The sequence below is a fragment of the Gopherus flavomarginatus genome, chromosome 3 (genome assembly GCF_025201925.1).
Source record: "Gopherus flavomarginatus isolate rGopFla2 chromosome 3, rGopFla2.mat.asm, whole genome shotgun sequence".
In the NCBI taxonomy this organism is placed as follows: Eukaryota; Metazoa; Chordata; order Testudines; family Testudinidae; genus Gopherus; species Gopherus flavomarginatus.
The window spans coordinates 127,433,267-127,450,644 of NC_066619.1; the positions used below are offsets into that span (position 1 = coordinate 127,433,267).

Genomic DNA, 17,378 nt, shown 5'->3' on the forward strand with positions numbered 1-17,378 from the left:
CATTGACCATAAATAGCATTGGAGAATACTTTTCAGGTAAGTCCTGTTTTTCCAATATTGCAAAGAATTCTGCACTCAGTTACCATCTATGCAACCAAGCCAAGTTCAGTGAAGGATACACAGCTGTAACTGTGCAGGAATTAGCCCACTGTGCATTTATTCTTTTAAGTAACTGATGATATTTATATCACGTAGGTTATAACAGAAGATCTAATAAGAACTTTGAAAACACTTTGCAATATCAGAAGCAGAAGAGGTCTTGCCTTGTAGCTTACTGCTGTGGGGGGCATGTATTATTACTTGAATAGCTGAGGTGAACTCAGAAGTGTGCACTCCATAACCAGAAATATATCCCTTGTTTAAATGGAAGTCAGAACATTCCAAAAACATCCTTGCAGGTGTTCTATAATTCTTTTGATATCAAATCACATCTAACAAATTATTTGAATGTTTTTTATTTTCCAATTTTATTTCAATGACGACAAAACAACAAAAATCATCATTAAGATTATAAAAGCAGCAAAGAATCCTGTGGCACCTTATAGACTAACGGACGTTTTGGAGCATGAACTTTCGACATGCATCTGACGAAGTGGGTATTCACCCACGAAAGCTCATGCTCCAAAACGTCCGTTAGTCTATAAGGTGCCACAGGACTCTCTGCTGCTTTTACAGATCCAGACTAATCGGCTACCCCTCTGACAATTAAGATTATAACAGCTCCAAAGTTACATCCAGGCTCATTTGAACTTGATGACTAGAAACAAAGCATTAAACTGAAGTACAAAATACATCTTTTTCTTTGAGATTGTGTCATGTGTAGAAAAATAGCATTTTATTTTCTTAAGAACGATGACTTCTCAATGACTCCTCACAACTGCTTTATATTAAAGTGAATTCTTCAGCACAAACTAATCCTCTGAGGCCAAGTACAGAAAACTTTTAGTCTAAATGAAATATCAGATGTCAAATAGGACCTTTTGTTCACTGACATTATTCTGAAAGATTCCATTATTTAATGGAGTAGTATAATCATTTAAGATAGAATTTTCTAAAAAAAGTTCTCTCTGGCAATAAAGAATTTATAAATTGCCTTTTTGTAATCCTTCAGTTCAGGGATCTGGATCACACACGTACATTGCTTCTTTTTCTTTTATGTACTCACCACTGAAGTTTTTCCAGGCTCATTATGGCAAATAAGAATTTTCAAGAGTTGACAGTAATATTTTTCTATCGTGATTTAAATCAGAATTTTGGTTTAAAGCAACACTTGTCTTTCGTCAAAATGGAATGAGGTTCTAATATTCTGGTTAAACAGAATACTTTCCACTAAAATAAATGTTTCAGAACAAAGCTTTTAGTCAGTTATTAAGCAGAATGAAGCTGGGACCAGTTACAGTATAAACAAAATAATTTAAAATGGGTTTCTGCTACAGTGAAATTGAAATAGCAAATGAAAAACTATCTTGCCTTCCAGCTCTGCGGACACAAGCATCACTTCTGGACTGTATTTTGGCCTCTTTATGCTGCTCTGGTGTGTCAAGGGGCTTGGCACCCAAGTTATTTGCCACAGGCAGCAGTAGGAAGTATCTGTCAGCTATGGCAGTTTCACGGGCTGCTCTAACTTATGTTCTCCAAATTCTGGGGCTGGACCCCTGCGTCAAGGTAGGTTAAAAACAACCTTTGCCACCCACCATCCTCAGGGCTGTATCTCCTCAGCAACACCAGGCAGGCACTGCTATTCAGAATCATGGCCCTAGAATCAAATGCCACAGAAATCAGCATGAATGACAAAGTTCTTCTTATGAAATGACCAGTTCTGGAAATACTGTGGTGTTGTAGGTTGGGACTGAGGTGCATTGGCATAGCTTTGTGGATAGCTTTCACAGTTCCTACTCAGAGAGAGCTGACTCTAGTCTGTTTTCAGCCCCTCATTTTCACATGCATTTAAAAAGCATCCCTTATCACACACACTAAATAATGGAATAAAACTGTCAATATAAAAGCTGTGAAAATGCCCATGATCAATTTTCTAACACAACTGGAACAATCTCGTTTAGTGTTTAAAGTCTTGGAAGAAAAATTCAATATTCATTAACTTACCCACTCCCAAAATTCTGCAGTTCAGATTTACAGCTTCTGATGCAGCCTCCATACACATCTTCAGAATCAATCCTATTCTGTCTTCATAGGTTTTAGGATTGAGCTGGGTATATTTCTTCACTATTTCACCCTAAGAGGGAAAAACGGTCAGGCCTATCCACTTATATAAATGCCCCGCAAAACAAATGACTTCTCTTCTGTTTAAATTACAGACCCATCAGCTATAAAAACAATTTTATATTTGCAAAGGGCCACAGCTCTACCTCCAACTGTGGAGAAAAAAAGATACAAGTCTTAGGCCCTGACCCTGCAAGATTATGTGTGTGGGTAGGCCCCTTGTACCCATGTGGGGCCTTAGACTGGTTTCTGCAATCAAGCCCTACAAGCTGAAATACAACATACATCTAAGATAAGGACCTTTGAGCTGGCAACAGAATATGCCACTGGCTGTCATAAAGTTGCTGCAAATAGCAAACCATAATGTGATATGCTGGAGGTTTTGCTTTGTCCCAGCACTGAAGGGGAGGAAGGGACAACTCAAATAGCTTCATGATCAGTGGCTGGATTAAAAAGCAAGTGTTAGTTTTAAATATGATTAAACAAAAGTTTGTTTGGTGTCATAAATATTGCTATTTTACTGGTAACAGGAAACTTAAGGACACACATGCTTGGAATTCAGATGCAGGAATTAGTCTTATCAAGGTTGTTAAGAGAATTTAAAGGGCATCTGTTATAAATATTGTTTCTTACACAGCAATGCTGACTGAATATCAGTCTTTGTAACATTTTTTGCAGTAATGTAATCTCTGACGTCTGTTTGTGTGGGGGATGAGAAGGGGAGGATGTTTATACCCTAACACTCATAAAACAATGGAAGCATTCATTATGTGTGGGTGCAGGGGGGAAACAAAAGTTAATGCAATGTTAAGCTTGCAAGATCAGACACTAAGAAGTAAATACATTTCAAAAATGAAGGTATCCCTGGTGATGTTATCTCTGTCCCAAAGGACATCTTGTGTATTTTCTGGTCGCAGAATATCACACCGTGGTTTACATTTAACAAGGGAAAAGGAATAGACCATGCTGCGTATGTACCATATGACTGATTTAACGTTACGAAACCAACTTCAGCTTTGGACATTTCCTGACGTTTGCATGCTGGTTCTCACTCAAATGTCAGCATTAGATCAATGATGGCGTTTTATTTTTCTTTAATTTTCATTTAGTTTCCTCCACCAGTTTTTGTTTCTTTAGGAACAAATATAAAAGGTAACTAGAGAAGTTTTTAAAGGTAATCTCTTTGTTCTGGCTTTGCCAGAAGAGCTTGAAAGCTCTTTGAAAGCAGTCGTTTCTAAACTTTCAGAAACTGAGTCCCACCCTTCAGAGAATCTAAACCAACTGCACCTTCAGCTCTGCCATATGTTGCTAAAATGCATACTCAAAAACAGGGTGTCACTCAGACCTGGCCTACATTTAGGGATAGATCAACATAACTACATCTGCCAGATGTGCAAAAAACCCCAAACCAAACCAAACCAAACCAAACCAAACCCTCCTGAGCACTGTAGCGATGCCAACCTAACCCCAGGGTAAATGTGCTACGTTGACAGAGGAGTTGACACAGCTGCCACCACTCAGGGAGGTAGTGTTCCGACACTAATGGAAAAACTCATTCTGTCCGTGTAGGCTGCATCCACAATATAGGGTTATGCCGCTGTAGCTACAGGGACCTAGCTATGCTAGTGTGGTCTCCTCAGCTTAGACACACCCTTACAGTAGATCAGAGTAGATTGTGCAGATCTTCACATTATAACATTCTTTCTCCTTTCTTAGATGTTTTGAGTGGTGAAATCGTTAACAATGGTGACCAAATTTAAAGGATCATTATTGGTGCCTGAGTTGTACCCAGTCAAGTGAATGAGGTAGTTAACACCTCCAAGCTCTTGTTTCAGGCTTTTTGCAAACATCTGTTCATCAGTTACGTCTGGATCACATTTTCAAGGTTTTCTTCACAATCAGAACAGCTAGACACTTTTTTTTTTTTTTAAATTAAATTAAAGCTCAAGTTTCTGGGAAACAACTGAAAGGCCTATTTGTGCTTCCCTGGCTAGTTCTTCATGCCAGCGCCAGGGGCACACCACCCACTCTGGGAAACATCACTTAAATGAGCTAGCTGTGTACAAGCCGCGCAACTCTAAGCCAAAGAAAAACGTTCTACACTCCATGAATTCTTTGGTGGGGAAAGATGATGGAGTGACAGCCCTGGAGACTGAAGTCTTTTATTCACAGAACATCTACCACGCAGGCTGTGATGGTGCATGTTTCCTCCCACTACCCCACAACATGCCTCAATCTATTCTGGAACAATCACTTTTAGCAGAGAAAGGGGTAGGTTAGTCTTCAGGCTCATGCAGTTCTGGGTTTCTCTGAGAATTTCAGCCTGGGTGCCAATTACCTTCTATTCTGACAACAGTTTAGAGCAGGGGTCTCAAACACGCATGTGGCCCGCGGGGCTCTTGCATGTGGCCTGCCAAGCTCCCCGCCCCTCTGCCTACCCGTGGGATTGCCCCCTGTGGCGCTGCGAGCCCTGAGCCGCTCTCTGAAGCAGCTGGCAGCATGCCCCTTCGGTCCGAGGGGGAGGGGGAAGGAGGCAGAGGGCTCCTGAATTGCCTCCTTCCAGGCACCGCCCCCCACAGCTCTCATTGGCCAGGAACAGGGAACCGTGGCCAATGGGAGCTTCGTGGGAGGTACCTGGAGGAGCCGCAAGAGTAGCAGACGCATGAATCCTGAGCCCCTCCCCCTCTCCCAGTTCCAGCTGCTTCCTGGAATGGAGCGGCGCAGGGCCGGGGGCCAGGGCAGGCAGGCAGGGAGCCTGCCATGACCCCAGAGCGTGCCGCTGCCACCCCGGAGCTGCTCTAGATAAGCAGCACTGGGCTAGACCTCGCACCCTGAACCCCTCCTGCACCCCAACTCCTTGTCCTGAGCCACCTGCTGTACCCTGCACCCCGACCCCATGCCGCACCCCTCACCCTCTTGCACCCCACACACCAACTCCCTGCCCTGAGCCCCCTGCCACACCCTGCACCTCAACTCCCTGCCCTGAGCTCCTGCCGCACCCTGCACCCTTTCTGCACCCCCTGAGGCAGCGTTGGGGTGGGGACTTCGGGGAAGGGGTTAGAATGGGGCGGGGAAGGGGTTAGAATGGGGCAGGGAAGGGGGGAGAAGAGGCGGGGCCTAATGGAAGGGGTGGAGTGGGAGCAGGGACAGAGGCAGTGAGGGGTGTGTGTCAGTGATGCGGCCCTCGGGTCAATGCACTAGTCCTAATGTGGCCCTCGTGGTCATTTGGGTTTGAGACCCCTGACTTAGAGTGCTGGGCTCCTGTTCTCAGGTATCAAATGGAGAGCAACTGTCACCTGCTGTTGGTCCAACAGCCATCAGAAAGTAACAACTTTTGGCCTCGCTGTGTTTTCATCGGTGACAGAGGTGAAAAACTCCCTATCACATGACCAGAGCCACCCATTCCCTCTTCAGTGAATTATCCTTGGAGTCTAGTGTCTTTTTTTTTTTTCCCCCAGATATTCTGCATGTCCATTACTAAGGCATATGAGGGGGTTGTGTGGAAAGTGAGGAAAATGGCACTAGAAGTCTCTCCCCTTGTGTGTGGTCTATATCAAGGCACATGCTGAATTGCAGTTCCTGTGCTCAGGGAAGCACAGCAGCTGCTCCCTACCTATTCCCCTGTGGGTGCATGGCTCCTCAGATAGAAGGAGCCTGTGTGATCATGGCTTTGCTTTGCTCCACGCTGGCTGGCAGACCTGGCCAGCTGCACAGGAGCACAGCAGCAGGCACACTTCATCAGCGCACCTAGGTTCTCCCCCAGGGACAGTACTGCATTGCACTATCCCCAATGCAGTGCTTTCTCATCGAATACAGTGGTGTCTACAGACATATATAAAGGCATGGTATAGTACTTACCTTCATACTGACTATCGCTACTCGGAGATTTGTTCCACCTAGATCCACAGCCAAGGCACTCTGGGTTTCTAGGATATGGTCAATATCTTGTGAGATGTTCTCCTTTACAGGAGGGAAGCAGAACTTCTTCTGCAGTGGCTCTTTGAGGTCAATAGATTTGAGGAACTTCAGAATTCTTGGGACAGCATTACCATCCCCGTATATTTTTGAGCTGTAATATAAAAAAGCACCAATTATAGCTGTAAGTAAAACAGCAGATCTGTAAAGCACTTATAAAATAGAAAGCCACAATATCTCACATCTCAAAGGTTATTAATAACTACAACATTATCTGCCACGATAATAATGCATTTCAAGCCTCTGTGAGTGTGCTACAGGATGTGTTGGATGCTTTAGCAATTTGGAGTGGGTTGAGGGCTATCCAGCTACAGGTAGCACACGTGTGGAATTATTATCATTTTTTGCCATGGGCTCTCATTTAACCATGTTCCATGAGGTTACAGCACTATTTGTTTGTTTGTTTTTTTAAAGAATTCTAGATATTGACACTGAATCGTAGACATCAAGCAGCAGAGCTTTGTTGTATGAGTTCCAAGCTGCCAACATTGCACAATGATTCACAGACCGCTTTCCTTTGTACGTAGTAAGACATCCAAGATGATTATTTCTTCCTAGAGTGGGGAGCTAACCTTGGATAAATATGGTGAAGTCTATTCTACACCCCAGTACAAACTAAGGGACTTCTCTCTGGTCCCCTGAAGAGCAGTGGGCGGATATATGTACTTACCAAGGATACTGTTTTCCAAATTGAAGATGCAAAGCTTGTAGTATTTTGTCTTGTGTGTCAGCATCACGAACATGAAGAACATTTTCGCCTAGATAATCAAAAATACAATGTCATTCCAGTGCATGCCAGCTACTTGAAAAATAGGGGGGGGGGGGAAAAAAGAGAACAGAAAACAGAATTTGAAATGAACAAGCAATTACTTTTATGTCCTGGCAAAATGTGTTAAGGCCTCACACTTACTCAAAAGGAACATGACCTACATGCACATAGTGCCCCTACTTCTGTATGTGTCATTTTCTTACATGCAGATGCTACGCTGACATTGCTCTGTTAGGACCTGCTCCCACTGAAGTCAATAGCAAAACTGTCATGGTACAGTATCCTGCCTGCGAAGCACTTAGAGAACAGAATTCTTATTAACTCCAATGTAATTCCCACATATAAGAACAACACAGAGAAGAACAGGAGGGTAAACTGTTATTTACATCTTATCTGAGGCATCTGTGTGATTGTGAAGAAAAACTATACATTTGCTTTTTATACCCGCTGCTGGTTGTGGTATATGTGTATATTAAAATTGCAGGATCATTCCAGAGTGCATAGTTTTATGCCTGTCACATGTACCAGCACCCATAAAGAAAATATATGCAGTGGTTTATTATGGCAGGTGGAAGCCATTGCATATATTTATTTTAGTTGGACTATAGATAAAAGGCTTTTCTACAAAAATCATCAGGACAGAAGGAACAGATCAATGACGTTATTAAGATAGGTCAAAATTGCCCTGCTGTGATAATGTCCGTTAAAAATAAAACTGACATGCTTGTTAAACTCTGACTTTACCTTCTGTAATGATGCAAGCACATGACCATACCCAACACCCAGCAAGTTAATTTAGCAGAGACCTTAGCAGCAAACACATACCTGTTTCTCTTCCTATTTGACGTGTTCCCAGATTGATGACAGGGGTTCCAAACGCTCCCACCTCTCGAACACCACAGCTGCTGTTACCAATCACACAGCCAGCATGTGCCACTAACTGGATGAACTGCTCAAACGGAACATGCTTTACTGCTCGAAAATTGGGATGATGCTCAATGCCCTTCTTCCTCATCACCCGAACCATCTCTTTGCTTCCTACAGAAAAAGCCAACAATTGAGAACAAAATGTTAACGGATAGCTGAATTTTCACTGTGGCTACTGAAGAGGCCACTGTATACACTGTAATGACATGTTAGTAGCTGTCACTGATGCTAACACAGAAGTACTGTGAAAGTAGCCGGGTTGGTATTCCTAGGACTGCCCCCACCATCTCTCTGTACATGTTCCCAACCACTCTTTGCTCACCCGCCCTCCACAGGACTCTTCACAGCTGTGTCATTGAGGATAGGGTTCCAGTTGTGAGTCTGAGATCCAATGTGGAAATTCTTCATGACTATTATATTTTTAAACATTTTAGAGCCCATGGGCAAGCAGAATAGCTTGTCTGTCCCCCCAAATTGCAATGTTTTCCCTTTATCTTCCTCAGAAGACTGAAGGGTGAAGGTGATCCTGCATTCAGCACACGGTTCCAATGAGTTCAGACATTATACCTAGTTCACTAAGCTACCTCCATGTGGGCAGATGAAGTAGCACAAGTGAAGATGCAGAGAGGAAAGAGGAAGTCAAATGGTAGGGCTGCAATGAACAAGAATGGAAGCAGGTGGATTAAGAGGTCTGTGAGTGAGACAGAGGGGAAGTGACTCCATGGAGAGGTCTGAAAATCTGGAGAGCAATTCTTCGTCAGTTTAAAACAAAAACCAAACCACTTATAAAAAAGTACCTGTTTCACTCACCTGCATCAATGTTTGGGAACAGAACTAGTGTCCTTTTGTTAAAGGAGATGAGTGCATCCAACGTTAGTTCAAACATCTTTATGGAATGTTTAATATCCGTGGTCACAGGGTGCTGCAGAGCAACTATATAATCTCTTGGTTTTACATCTTCACCTGTTTAAAGAGAGCCCAAAAGAAACTGTTTTATTAGCAGCGTGGTGGTTGTGGTGGGAGAATGATTCTGAAACCATTGAAACAAAAACCTTCTCAAGTTCTAGACAGCAAATCTGATTTCTAACACAATGAATTCCAATACTATAAGAGATCATAAGGGAGTGACAGGAGAATATGGGTTTGAAGTTTACCACTGTAAGTAAGACTGAACAATTGCTATTGTCTAAGGCCCCAGCATGGTGTCAACTGTAGTACTGGGCCCTAAAACTTTACAAGAGTACTTTGAGAGCAGACTGAGGCCACTCGTTACAACAGCATAAACCTAGATTAACTCAGTTGAAGCCAATTAACATATTCTGGATTTACACTATTGTAAATGAGAGCAGAATCTGACCCTGAGGCTGTGGCACAACAGCAAACAGGCAGATCTGATAGAGATTTTCACTGTGATCATTCCTTTCAATCCATTAGACTATTCCGGTTTCCTGGGAGTCTTCTGGGCCTCAGCGGATGGATTTTCACCATTTGCTTAAAAGAAATGAGAACGTGACTATCATAAATACTTTACTTCACTTCACTTGTTATAAAGAGAAGCAGGCTCATTTTACTTTATTCTGAAAATGACTAAACTATTCAACTAACAAGAACCAAGTTCCCAACTGACAGGGGCTGAAGAATTTTTCCTGTCAAACACCAACAAGATATGCTGATTTATATGGAATGATCTGAAAGTAAACGGATGACATACAACACAAGTCTCTGAAATATATCATGCTACTGTATTGTACTGTATAGGAAACAATGTACAGCATGTAAATTCCCTTGATTTTCTGCAAATTAGCTCCATGCACAATCTCTAATATTATTAGGTCAAACCTGCTCCGAGCTGTCTGGTTATAAAGGATATGAACAAGATTCTGAACCTCTGTGTATCAAAGAAATAGCTCTGAGTTCTAATTTATTTTTTAACAAAGAACTCAGCAAATCTGACTCTTGTTTTTTGACTCAGCAAATAGGAGTTTAGATGTTAAAGACAATCTCTGGGTACACTTTTTTGGGTCATGTCGGGTTACTTTCTCCTGACTACAAATACGAGAACAGAAATTGTAGAAATGAAGGCGTTTTTTGAAGAAACCAACACAGTCAAAATGTGACATTTGGGTCTCTAGAGAGGAAGGGGCCCCTGAATATTTAAGCATTACATCTGATATTTGATGGGATGTAATTATGTTAAATAATATGTGATGTTGGGACCTCTATTGCTCAGTCTTTCAGGCTACAGGCCAATTGGCCTTGTTATTAATCTTGCCCTGGAAACAGACTATCGTGATATGATAACATTTGAAAGTTTTGTGTTATTTTTCCTCCTTTTGGTTTACCAAGAGCTTTTGTTCTCAAAATAATACGCACATTTCCTTAAGGCAGTGGTTCCCAAACTCGTTCCGCTGCTTGTGCAGGGAAAGCCCCTGTGGGCCGGGCCAGTTTGTTTACCAGTCATGTCCACAGGTTCGGGCGATCGTGGCTCCCACTGGCTGCGGTTCGCTGTTCCAGGCCAATGGGAGCAGCTGGAAGCGGCATGGGCCGAAGGATGTGCTGGCCGCCGCTTCCTGCCACCCCCTTTGGCCTGAAACAGCAAACCGTGGCCACTGGGAGCCGCAATCGGCCGAACCTGTGGATGCAGCAGGTCAATAAACTGGCCCGGCCCGCCAGGGGCTTTCCCTGCACAAGCAGCGGAACAAGTTTGGTAACCACTGCCTTAAAGTGTGAAAGGCAGAGCACATGGGTATTTTTCTTTCAAAAGAGCAGGGGAAAAGACATAGGGAATAACATTCAACTGAAAAACAGCATACTAAGGTTTTTAGTTATGTCTGTGTTTACTGGGTCTATATGTATTTCTGTGGTGGGAGATAGAGGACAGAAGAGCAGCGTCAAAATGTGCTTATACCCTTCATAAAATCCTGTCTCAGCTTCATGAGAATGCCCAACAAAAATGCATGCCTGCCTGTCGCAGAAATCTTATGAACTTTGAACAGAAGTGCAATACACACCTATCCACATATGTATAATACTCATGTAGTCTTTCTTTTTGGAGGAGAGAAGCTTGTCATATGAGGGACAGCCAGCCAAAAGGATGCGATCATGGTCTTCGCACATGGATATCAAATGCTGCTCTGCACTTCTTGTGCAACACACATGAAAATGAGCCAGTTTGGTTATGGCATGTCTTATTGAGTCATCTATGGTCCCACTGACTTCCCCGCCTTCAATATGAAGAATCCGAATATTCATCAATGCTGCAGATGTGGCCAGTGCCAGAGCATCAAATCTGTCCCCATGAACAATCACTATGTCAGGTTTCAGACGGCTGAGGACATCTGGTAGCTTTACTAATGCAAGGCCTACCGACTCCACCATGGCTGCCTCGTCTTCGCCTCTCACTATGGTGTGCAACCTCGTGTGAATGTCAAAGTCGTCTTGTTCAATCATACGGTAGGTGTTACTGAAGAAAGGAGTGAAAAAAGAAATGCTCAAACTGCAATACTGCTTGCTTTCACACTGATGTATCTTATGACAGCATTTCATTACCAGTTTCATAGAAGCATAGAATATCAGGGTTGGAAGAGAACTCAGGAGGTCATCTTGTCCAACCCTCTGTTCAAAGCAGGACCAACCCCAACTAAACATGCCCATTAACTAGCTTTGAGGAAGCAGCTAGATTTTCTCTCTATGTGAGAGACACCTTTTCAAATTTTTAATGATCCTTGTTCATTGAGGCCAACATTTTCCAACTAGGGTGCCTAGCATAGTACTTGATGCTATGCTTGAGCACCTGCGTAGATGTGCCCGATCTGTACTGTGCTTGAGCACCCGTAGCTCCCGCTGACTTCAGTGGGAACTGTGGCTACTTAGTACCTCTGAAAACCAAGACATTTTGATTTAGGTGCCTAACTTTAAGCAGCCTACTTGGAAGGCATTGACTTGCTTTCTACAGCATGCAATCAAAGTAGGACCTTACAGATTACAAAAAACAAGTAATCCAAGTTCAGGCTGGGTTTTCAGCACAAAGAAACCAGATTTTTAAAAGGAGTCACACAAAGGCTGTAAGCACATGGGACTTCTAGGAATCTATTTTTTTTAAAATACTCACTAGACTTCATGTACGTTAACGCCTGTATTAAATATCACAAGTCCAGAAAAAGCAAAGACTCTTTAACCATAAGCTGTTTACTTTAAACTGCAGAACACATTTTAATCATCACCAGACATTTAGTTAGCACAACTCTACCAAAGTCTTTTTTCCAATATACTTGAACCAAGCTGTTACACAGGCTGGGTAGCAGAGGAAAATGTTGAGCTTCTTGAATGGAGTAGAGTTTGTGGGTGTGGGGGGCTTAAAAGCAAGTTTAGTTAGTAGACTTCTCCATCACATCTCTGTAGTTTAAATGACATGTGAAAGGCTTCAAGAGGGCTACCAAGCATTAGGACCAGCGGTAACTAGGATGCAAACCTGAGTACTGTATATACACTAGGGCAGGGGTCTCAAACACGCGGACCGCATGCAGCCTCCATAGTTATTTGCTGCAGCCTACCAAGCTCCCCTATCCCCTCAGCCCCCCAGAGTTATTTCCTGTGGCCGCCAAGCTCCCCTCTCCCCGTCCCCCTCCTCCTCCCCCTCAGCACGCCATGTCTCCGCTCCTCTGCCTACCTCCAGTTACTTCCCACCACCAAACAGCTGTTTGGCGGCACTTAGGGCTTTCCAGGAGGGAGGAGTGGGGAGCCGCGCACTCAGGGGAGGAGGTGGAGAAGAGGTGGGGCTGGAGGGGCAGGATTTGGGGAAGGGGTTGGAATAGGGCCAGGGGTATGGCCTCATGGAAGGGGCGGAATGGGGGCGGGGCCAGGACGGGGAGACTTTAACAGAAGTAATTCTAAAAGTCAGTGCATGTTTTGTCCTTTGAGTGAGGTGCATTACTGAGTATTTATATTTTATTAAAACCCTTCGGAAATGACTTCATCAAAAAAAAGAACACTCAAGGAAGAAAAGAGAGTTTTCCAAGACAAATGGAACAATTTATATTTTTTCCACAGAGGTAAAAGATAAAATTCAATGCCTTATTTGTCAGCAAATGATTGCTGTTCCCACGGAGTATAACATACATCGGCACTATGATATGATGCACCGTGAAAATATCATGCATTCACCAGAAAAATCCAAGAGGAAGAAGTTCAGCAACTTAAAGCAGCATTTGCCAAGCAAAGAAATTTCTTTTCGGAGATTAACAAGTCTAGTGAAGATTCAGTAACAGCAAGTTTTGTGATAAGTGAAATGATAGCTAAAACATCACGACCTTTTACAGAAGGCCTATTCGTAAAAGAATGTCTTGTGAAGGCCAGTGAAATTTTATGTCCTGATAGGAAGAAAGTTTTTGAAGGCATAAGCTTGTCTGCCAATACAGTTGCCTGCAGGATAACGGATTTAGTAGATAATGTGCAAAAACAATTGATTCAAATGGCAAAAGACTTTGAAGCATTTTCAATTGCTCTTGATGAGAGTACAGATGTATCAGATACCACACAGTGTGCAGTGTTCATTAGAGGTGTGGATTGCAATTTGAATATAACTGAAGAATTGCTAGACTTAATGCCACTGAAGGGTACCACAACCGGATGTGACATATTTCAAGGACTGGAAGAGTACATTGAAAAAGCTGCGCTGTCATGGAACGAACTCGTATCTTTGGCTATGGAAGGTCCGCCATCAATGTGCTCTTAAAACATTGGTGTGGTTGGATTATTGAAGACCAAACTGAACAGCCTCAATATACCAAGAATTAGCTTCACCAGTATACACTGCATTTTGCACCAAGCAGCTTTGTGTAGTAAAAGTCTAGAAATAAAGGAAGTTATGGATGTTGTTGTCAAAACCATTAATTTTATATATGCATGAGTGCTGAATCACAGACAGTTCATTTCTTTTCTAGCAAATATGGATAGTGAATATGGGGAACTTCTGCATCACACTCAAGTTAGATGGCTGAGTCGCGGACATGTTTTGAAGCATTTTTTTGCCCTTAGAGAGGAGATTGATTTCTTCATGAAAATGAAAAACAAGGAGGTTCCACAGCTTGCTGATTCCACTTTTATCTGCAACCTTGCTTTTCTAGCAGATGTAACTGTTCACCTGCATGCACTGAACTTGAAGCTTCAGGGTAGAAAACGGGTGATAACACAGATGTACGACAGTGTTAAGTCATTCAAAGCCAAGCTTACTTTGTGGGGGAAATAGCTGACTGCCAGCAATTTGGTCCATTGCTCGACTCTGAATTCCTTAGGAATAGCTGAACCCAAATCCTTGAAAGAATATGCAGAGATCATTTCTAACTTAGACAAACAGGTTGATGTGTGGTTTAAAGATTTCAAGGCACTTGAACCACATTTTCAACTTCTTTCCACACCATTTGCTGTGGAAATTGACAACGTTGCAGAGGAAATGCAGATGGAGTTAGTGGAGCTTCAGTGCGATACCATTTGGAAACAGAAGTATACAGATGCTGGAATTCCAGAATTCTATCAGTTTCTTTCACAAGAAAGATTTCCCAAGTTATTCTCTGCTTCCACAAGGGTAATGGCAATGTTTGGAAATACATATACATGTGAACAGTTCTTCTCTTCCATGAGGATTAACAAATCTGTGTTAAGGCAAGGCTCACTGATGAATATTTGAAAGCAACACCGAGATAGGTTTGGTATCCTGAGACAAAACCAAATACTGATGCTCTGATTGATGCAAAATGCTGCCAGCTAAGTGGCCAAAAATAAAATGACTGTCAAAATTAGCACTGACTTTTCACATTACAGTTTTTAAAAAGTTAATACATTACTATACTACTATATTACTCTTCATTTTTGACTATACTTTTGCACTGTTGTATGAAAAGGTTTCAGTGATGCGGCCCTCGGGCCAATGTGTTAGTTCTCATGTGGCCCCTGTGGTGATTAGAGTTTAAGATCCCTGCACTAGGGCCAGCAGCTGCCAGCTGTTTGCATTTTTTCCCTTGTATTTTTCCCCATTGCTATGCAGCTGAAGGGCCACTACTGTCAATATAATAATTCCAATTTACTGCCTGACCAAGCAGTTCCTCAGCCCTCTAGAGTACGTCATGAAGTATATTAAAACTAACAGAAAGCGAACTAAGTGCAGGAACAAATGAAGACAGTTACAAGACCTTGAATAGTTGCTGCAGGAGGCACAGGAATGCCACAGAGAGAGGCTTCATTTTATGCTGCTGAGATGTCAAGTACTAATAGCAGCTTACACCCACAATGGGAAAGCTGTAATATTTCTGATATGCTGGAGTCATTATCACCTGCACAAACACACTTGTAATCTATAATTGGGGTGAAGGACAAGAGGCAGGATAATAGGAGAAAAGATGGCTGTTCTGATTACAAGTATATAGTGATGCACTTACATACCATATTCATTATACCTGACCGTATAAATGTTCCAGGCTCTCTGGTTGGAATGAGAGATGAGAAATCAAAGGGTTCTAATTCTTTTCCTTAAGAGAACTGATCCATTCACCCTCCTTAGTGGAAAGGAGCAAACTTCCCGATAGGATTTTGTCAGATTTAACGCTTGGTGAATCCACTCGCATGTTGCAAGTTAAAAATCGTGGCTGGCAAGCATGGTGGCAGAGCAATGGTTACAAGCAAGGCAAAGAGCTCAGCCTCAGGAGGAGAGGAAACCATTCCTCTGTTGAGCTCCAGAAAGCCAGTCGTGCCACTCCCAAATTCTTCTTACTACAAGAGCATGCAGGATAAATCTTGGCCAGTGACCTCCCACCTGATTTATTCAGAGCTGATACTATACCTGAAAAACTGTCTTTCAACCTGCTAACTTTAAATAGTTTCCTCGGCATTTTGTTTTTGGCTCTGTTTACAACTAACCTCTGCTCACCACTGCAACCTCATATTCAATAGTTTTAGGACATTCTGTGAGTGCCTTCCTCACTGATACCTAGCAATCATCAGCAGCAATGGTGGTGGCTGTAATCTTTTTCATGGTTCAGTGTCCAAAGTCCCCCTATACCTTGAGCAATGCAGGAATGATGGTGATCCTCTGAAGTCGAATCTATTAGCGCAGAGGTGGCCAACCTGTGGCTCCAGAGCCACGTGCGGATCTTCAGTAGTTAATATGTGGCTCCTTGTATAGACATTGACTCCGGGGCTGGAGCTACAGGCGCCAACTTTCCAATGTGCTGGGGGATGCTCACTGCTCAACCCCTGGCTCTGCCACAGGCCCTGCCCCCACTCCACCCCTTCCCACCTCCGCCCTAGAGCCTGCAGTGCCCTCGCTCCTCCCCTATCCCCCCCCACCTTCCTGCATTCCATGAAACAGCTCATCGAGAGGTGGGGGGAGGGAAGGGGAGGCATTGATTGGCGGGGCTGCTGGTGGGTGGGAGGTGCTAGGTGCCAGGGGGAGCTGATGGGGTGCTGCTGGCGTATTACTGCGGCTCTTTGGCAATGTACATTGGTAAATTCTGGCTCCTTCTCAGGCTGGCCACCTCTGTAGTAGAAACTTACTCTGCCGCAGCAGCCTGCTGCTAATTGGCTGTCTGCTGCTTCAGTCACAAGAGTCAGCAGGCCCAATCCTGCTCCCATTGAAATCAAAGGCAAGGCTCTCATTTATTTCAATGGGAGTGTAAACGGGTCCACTGACTTTCCTGGGAGTGGATAAAAAAAGATAAACAAAAGAAACAGTATTTTTCAATTCTCCTCATACGATCCACCTAGTCCTACTGCTTGTTCAGCTAACCTCTGAGACAAACAAGTTTGTTTATATTTAGGGGGGATAATGCTGCCTACTTTTTATTTACAATGGCACCTGAAAGTGAGAACAGGTGTTCACATGGCACTGTTGTAACTGGTGTTGCAAAGTATTTACGTGCCAGATGTGCTAACATTCATATGCTCCTTCACGCTCTGACTTGTAAGCTCTAAAGTTTTACATTGTTTTGTTTTTGAGTGGTTATCTAAAAAAAAACTTCTACATTTGTAAGTTGCACTTTCATGATAAAGAGATTTCACTACAGTACTTGTACGAGGTGAATTGAAAAATACTATTTTTAAATCTTTTGTACAGTGCAAATATTTGTAATCAGAAATAATATAAAGTGAGCACTGTGCACTTTGTATTCTGTGTTGTAACTGAAATCAGTATATTTGAAAATGTAGAAAAATATGCACAAATATTTATAATAAATGTAAATTGGTATTCTATTCTTGTTTAACAGTGCGATTAAAACTCTGATTACAACTTTTTTTTTTAATCTCATAATTAATTGTGATTTTTTTAAATCATTTGACAGCCCTAGTTTTTAGTGTTTTGATTTACAAGAATGTCTTTGTTTGGAAGAAGCCTTTCTAAGTGGTTGTGCAGGAAAGGCCATATACCCTACAGGGATCAGCAACCTTTGTCACCCAGCTCGTCAGGGTAAGCACCCTGGCAGGCCGGGCCGGTTTG

The 17,378-nt window shown here is 42.8% G+C and overlaps 1 protein-coding gene across 5 annotated transcripts in view; it reads right to left on the reverse strand.

Annotated features, from left to right (window-relative positions):
* GNE (glucosamine (UDP-N-acetyl)-2-epimerase/N-acetylmannosamine kinase) overlaps nt 1–17,378 on the reverse strand; it is a 79,726-nt gene that overhangs the window by 21,885 nt on the left and 40,463 nt on the right. For all 5 annotated transcript variants that reach the window (XM_050943071.1, XM_050943070.1, XM_050943072.1 and 2 more), the window contains 6 exons: nt 10,903–11,354; nt 8,702–8,854; nt 7,790–8,002; nt 6,866–6,953; nt 6,079–6,289; nt 2,104–2,233 (listed from right to left, as the gene is read on the reverse strand). In XM_050943071.1, coding sequence (XP_050799028.1) covers nt 2,104–2,233; nt 6,079–6,289; nt 6,866–6,953; nt 7,790–8,002; nt 8,702–8,854; nt 10,903–11,354 — 1,247 coding nt within the window. The remainder of the gene's footprint in view (nt 1–2,103; nt 2,234–6,078; nt 6,290–6,865; nt 6,954–7,789; nt 8,003–8,701; nt 8,855–10,902; nt 11,355–17,378) is intronic.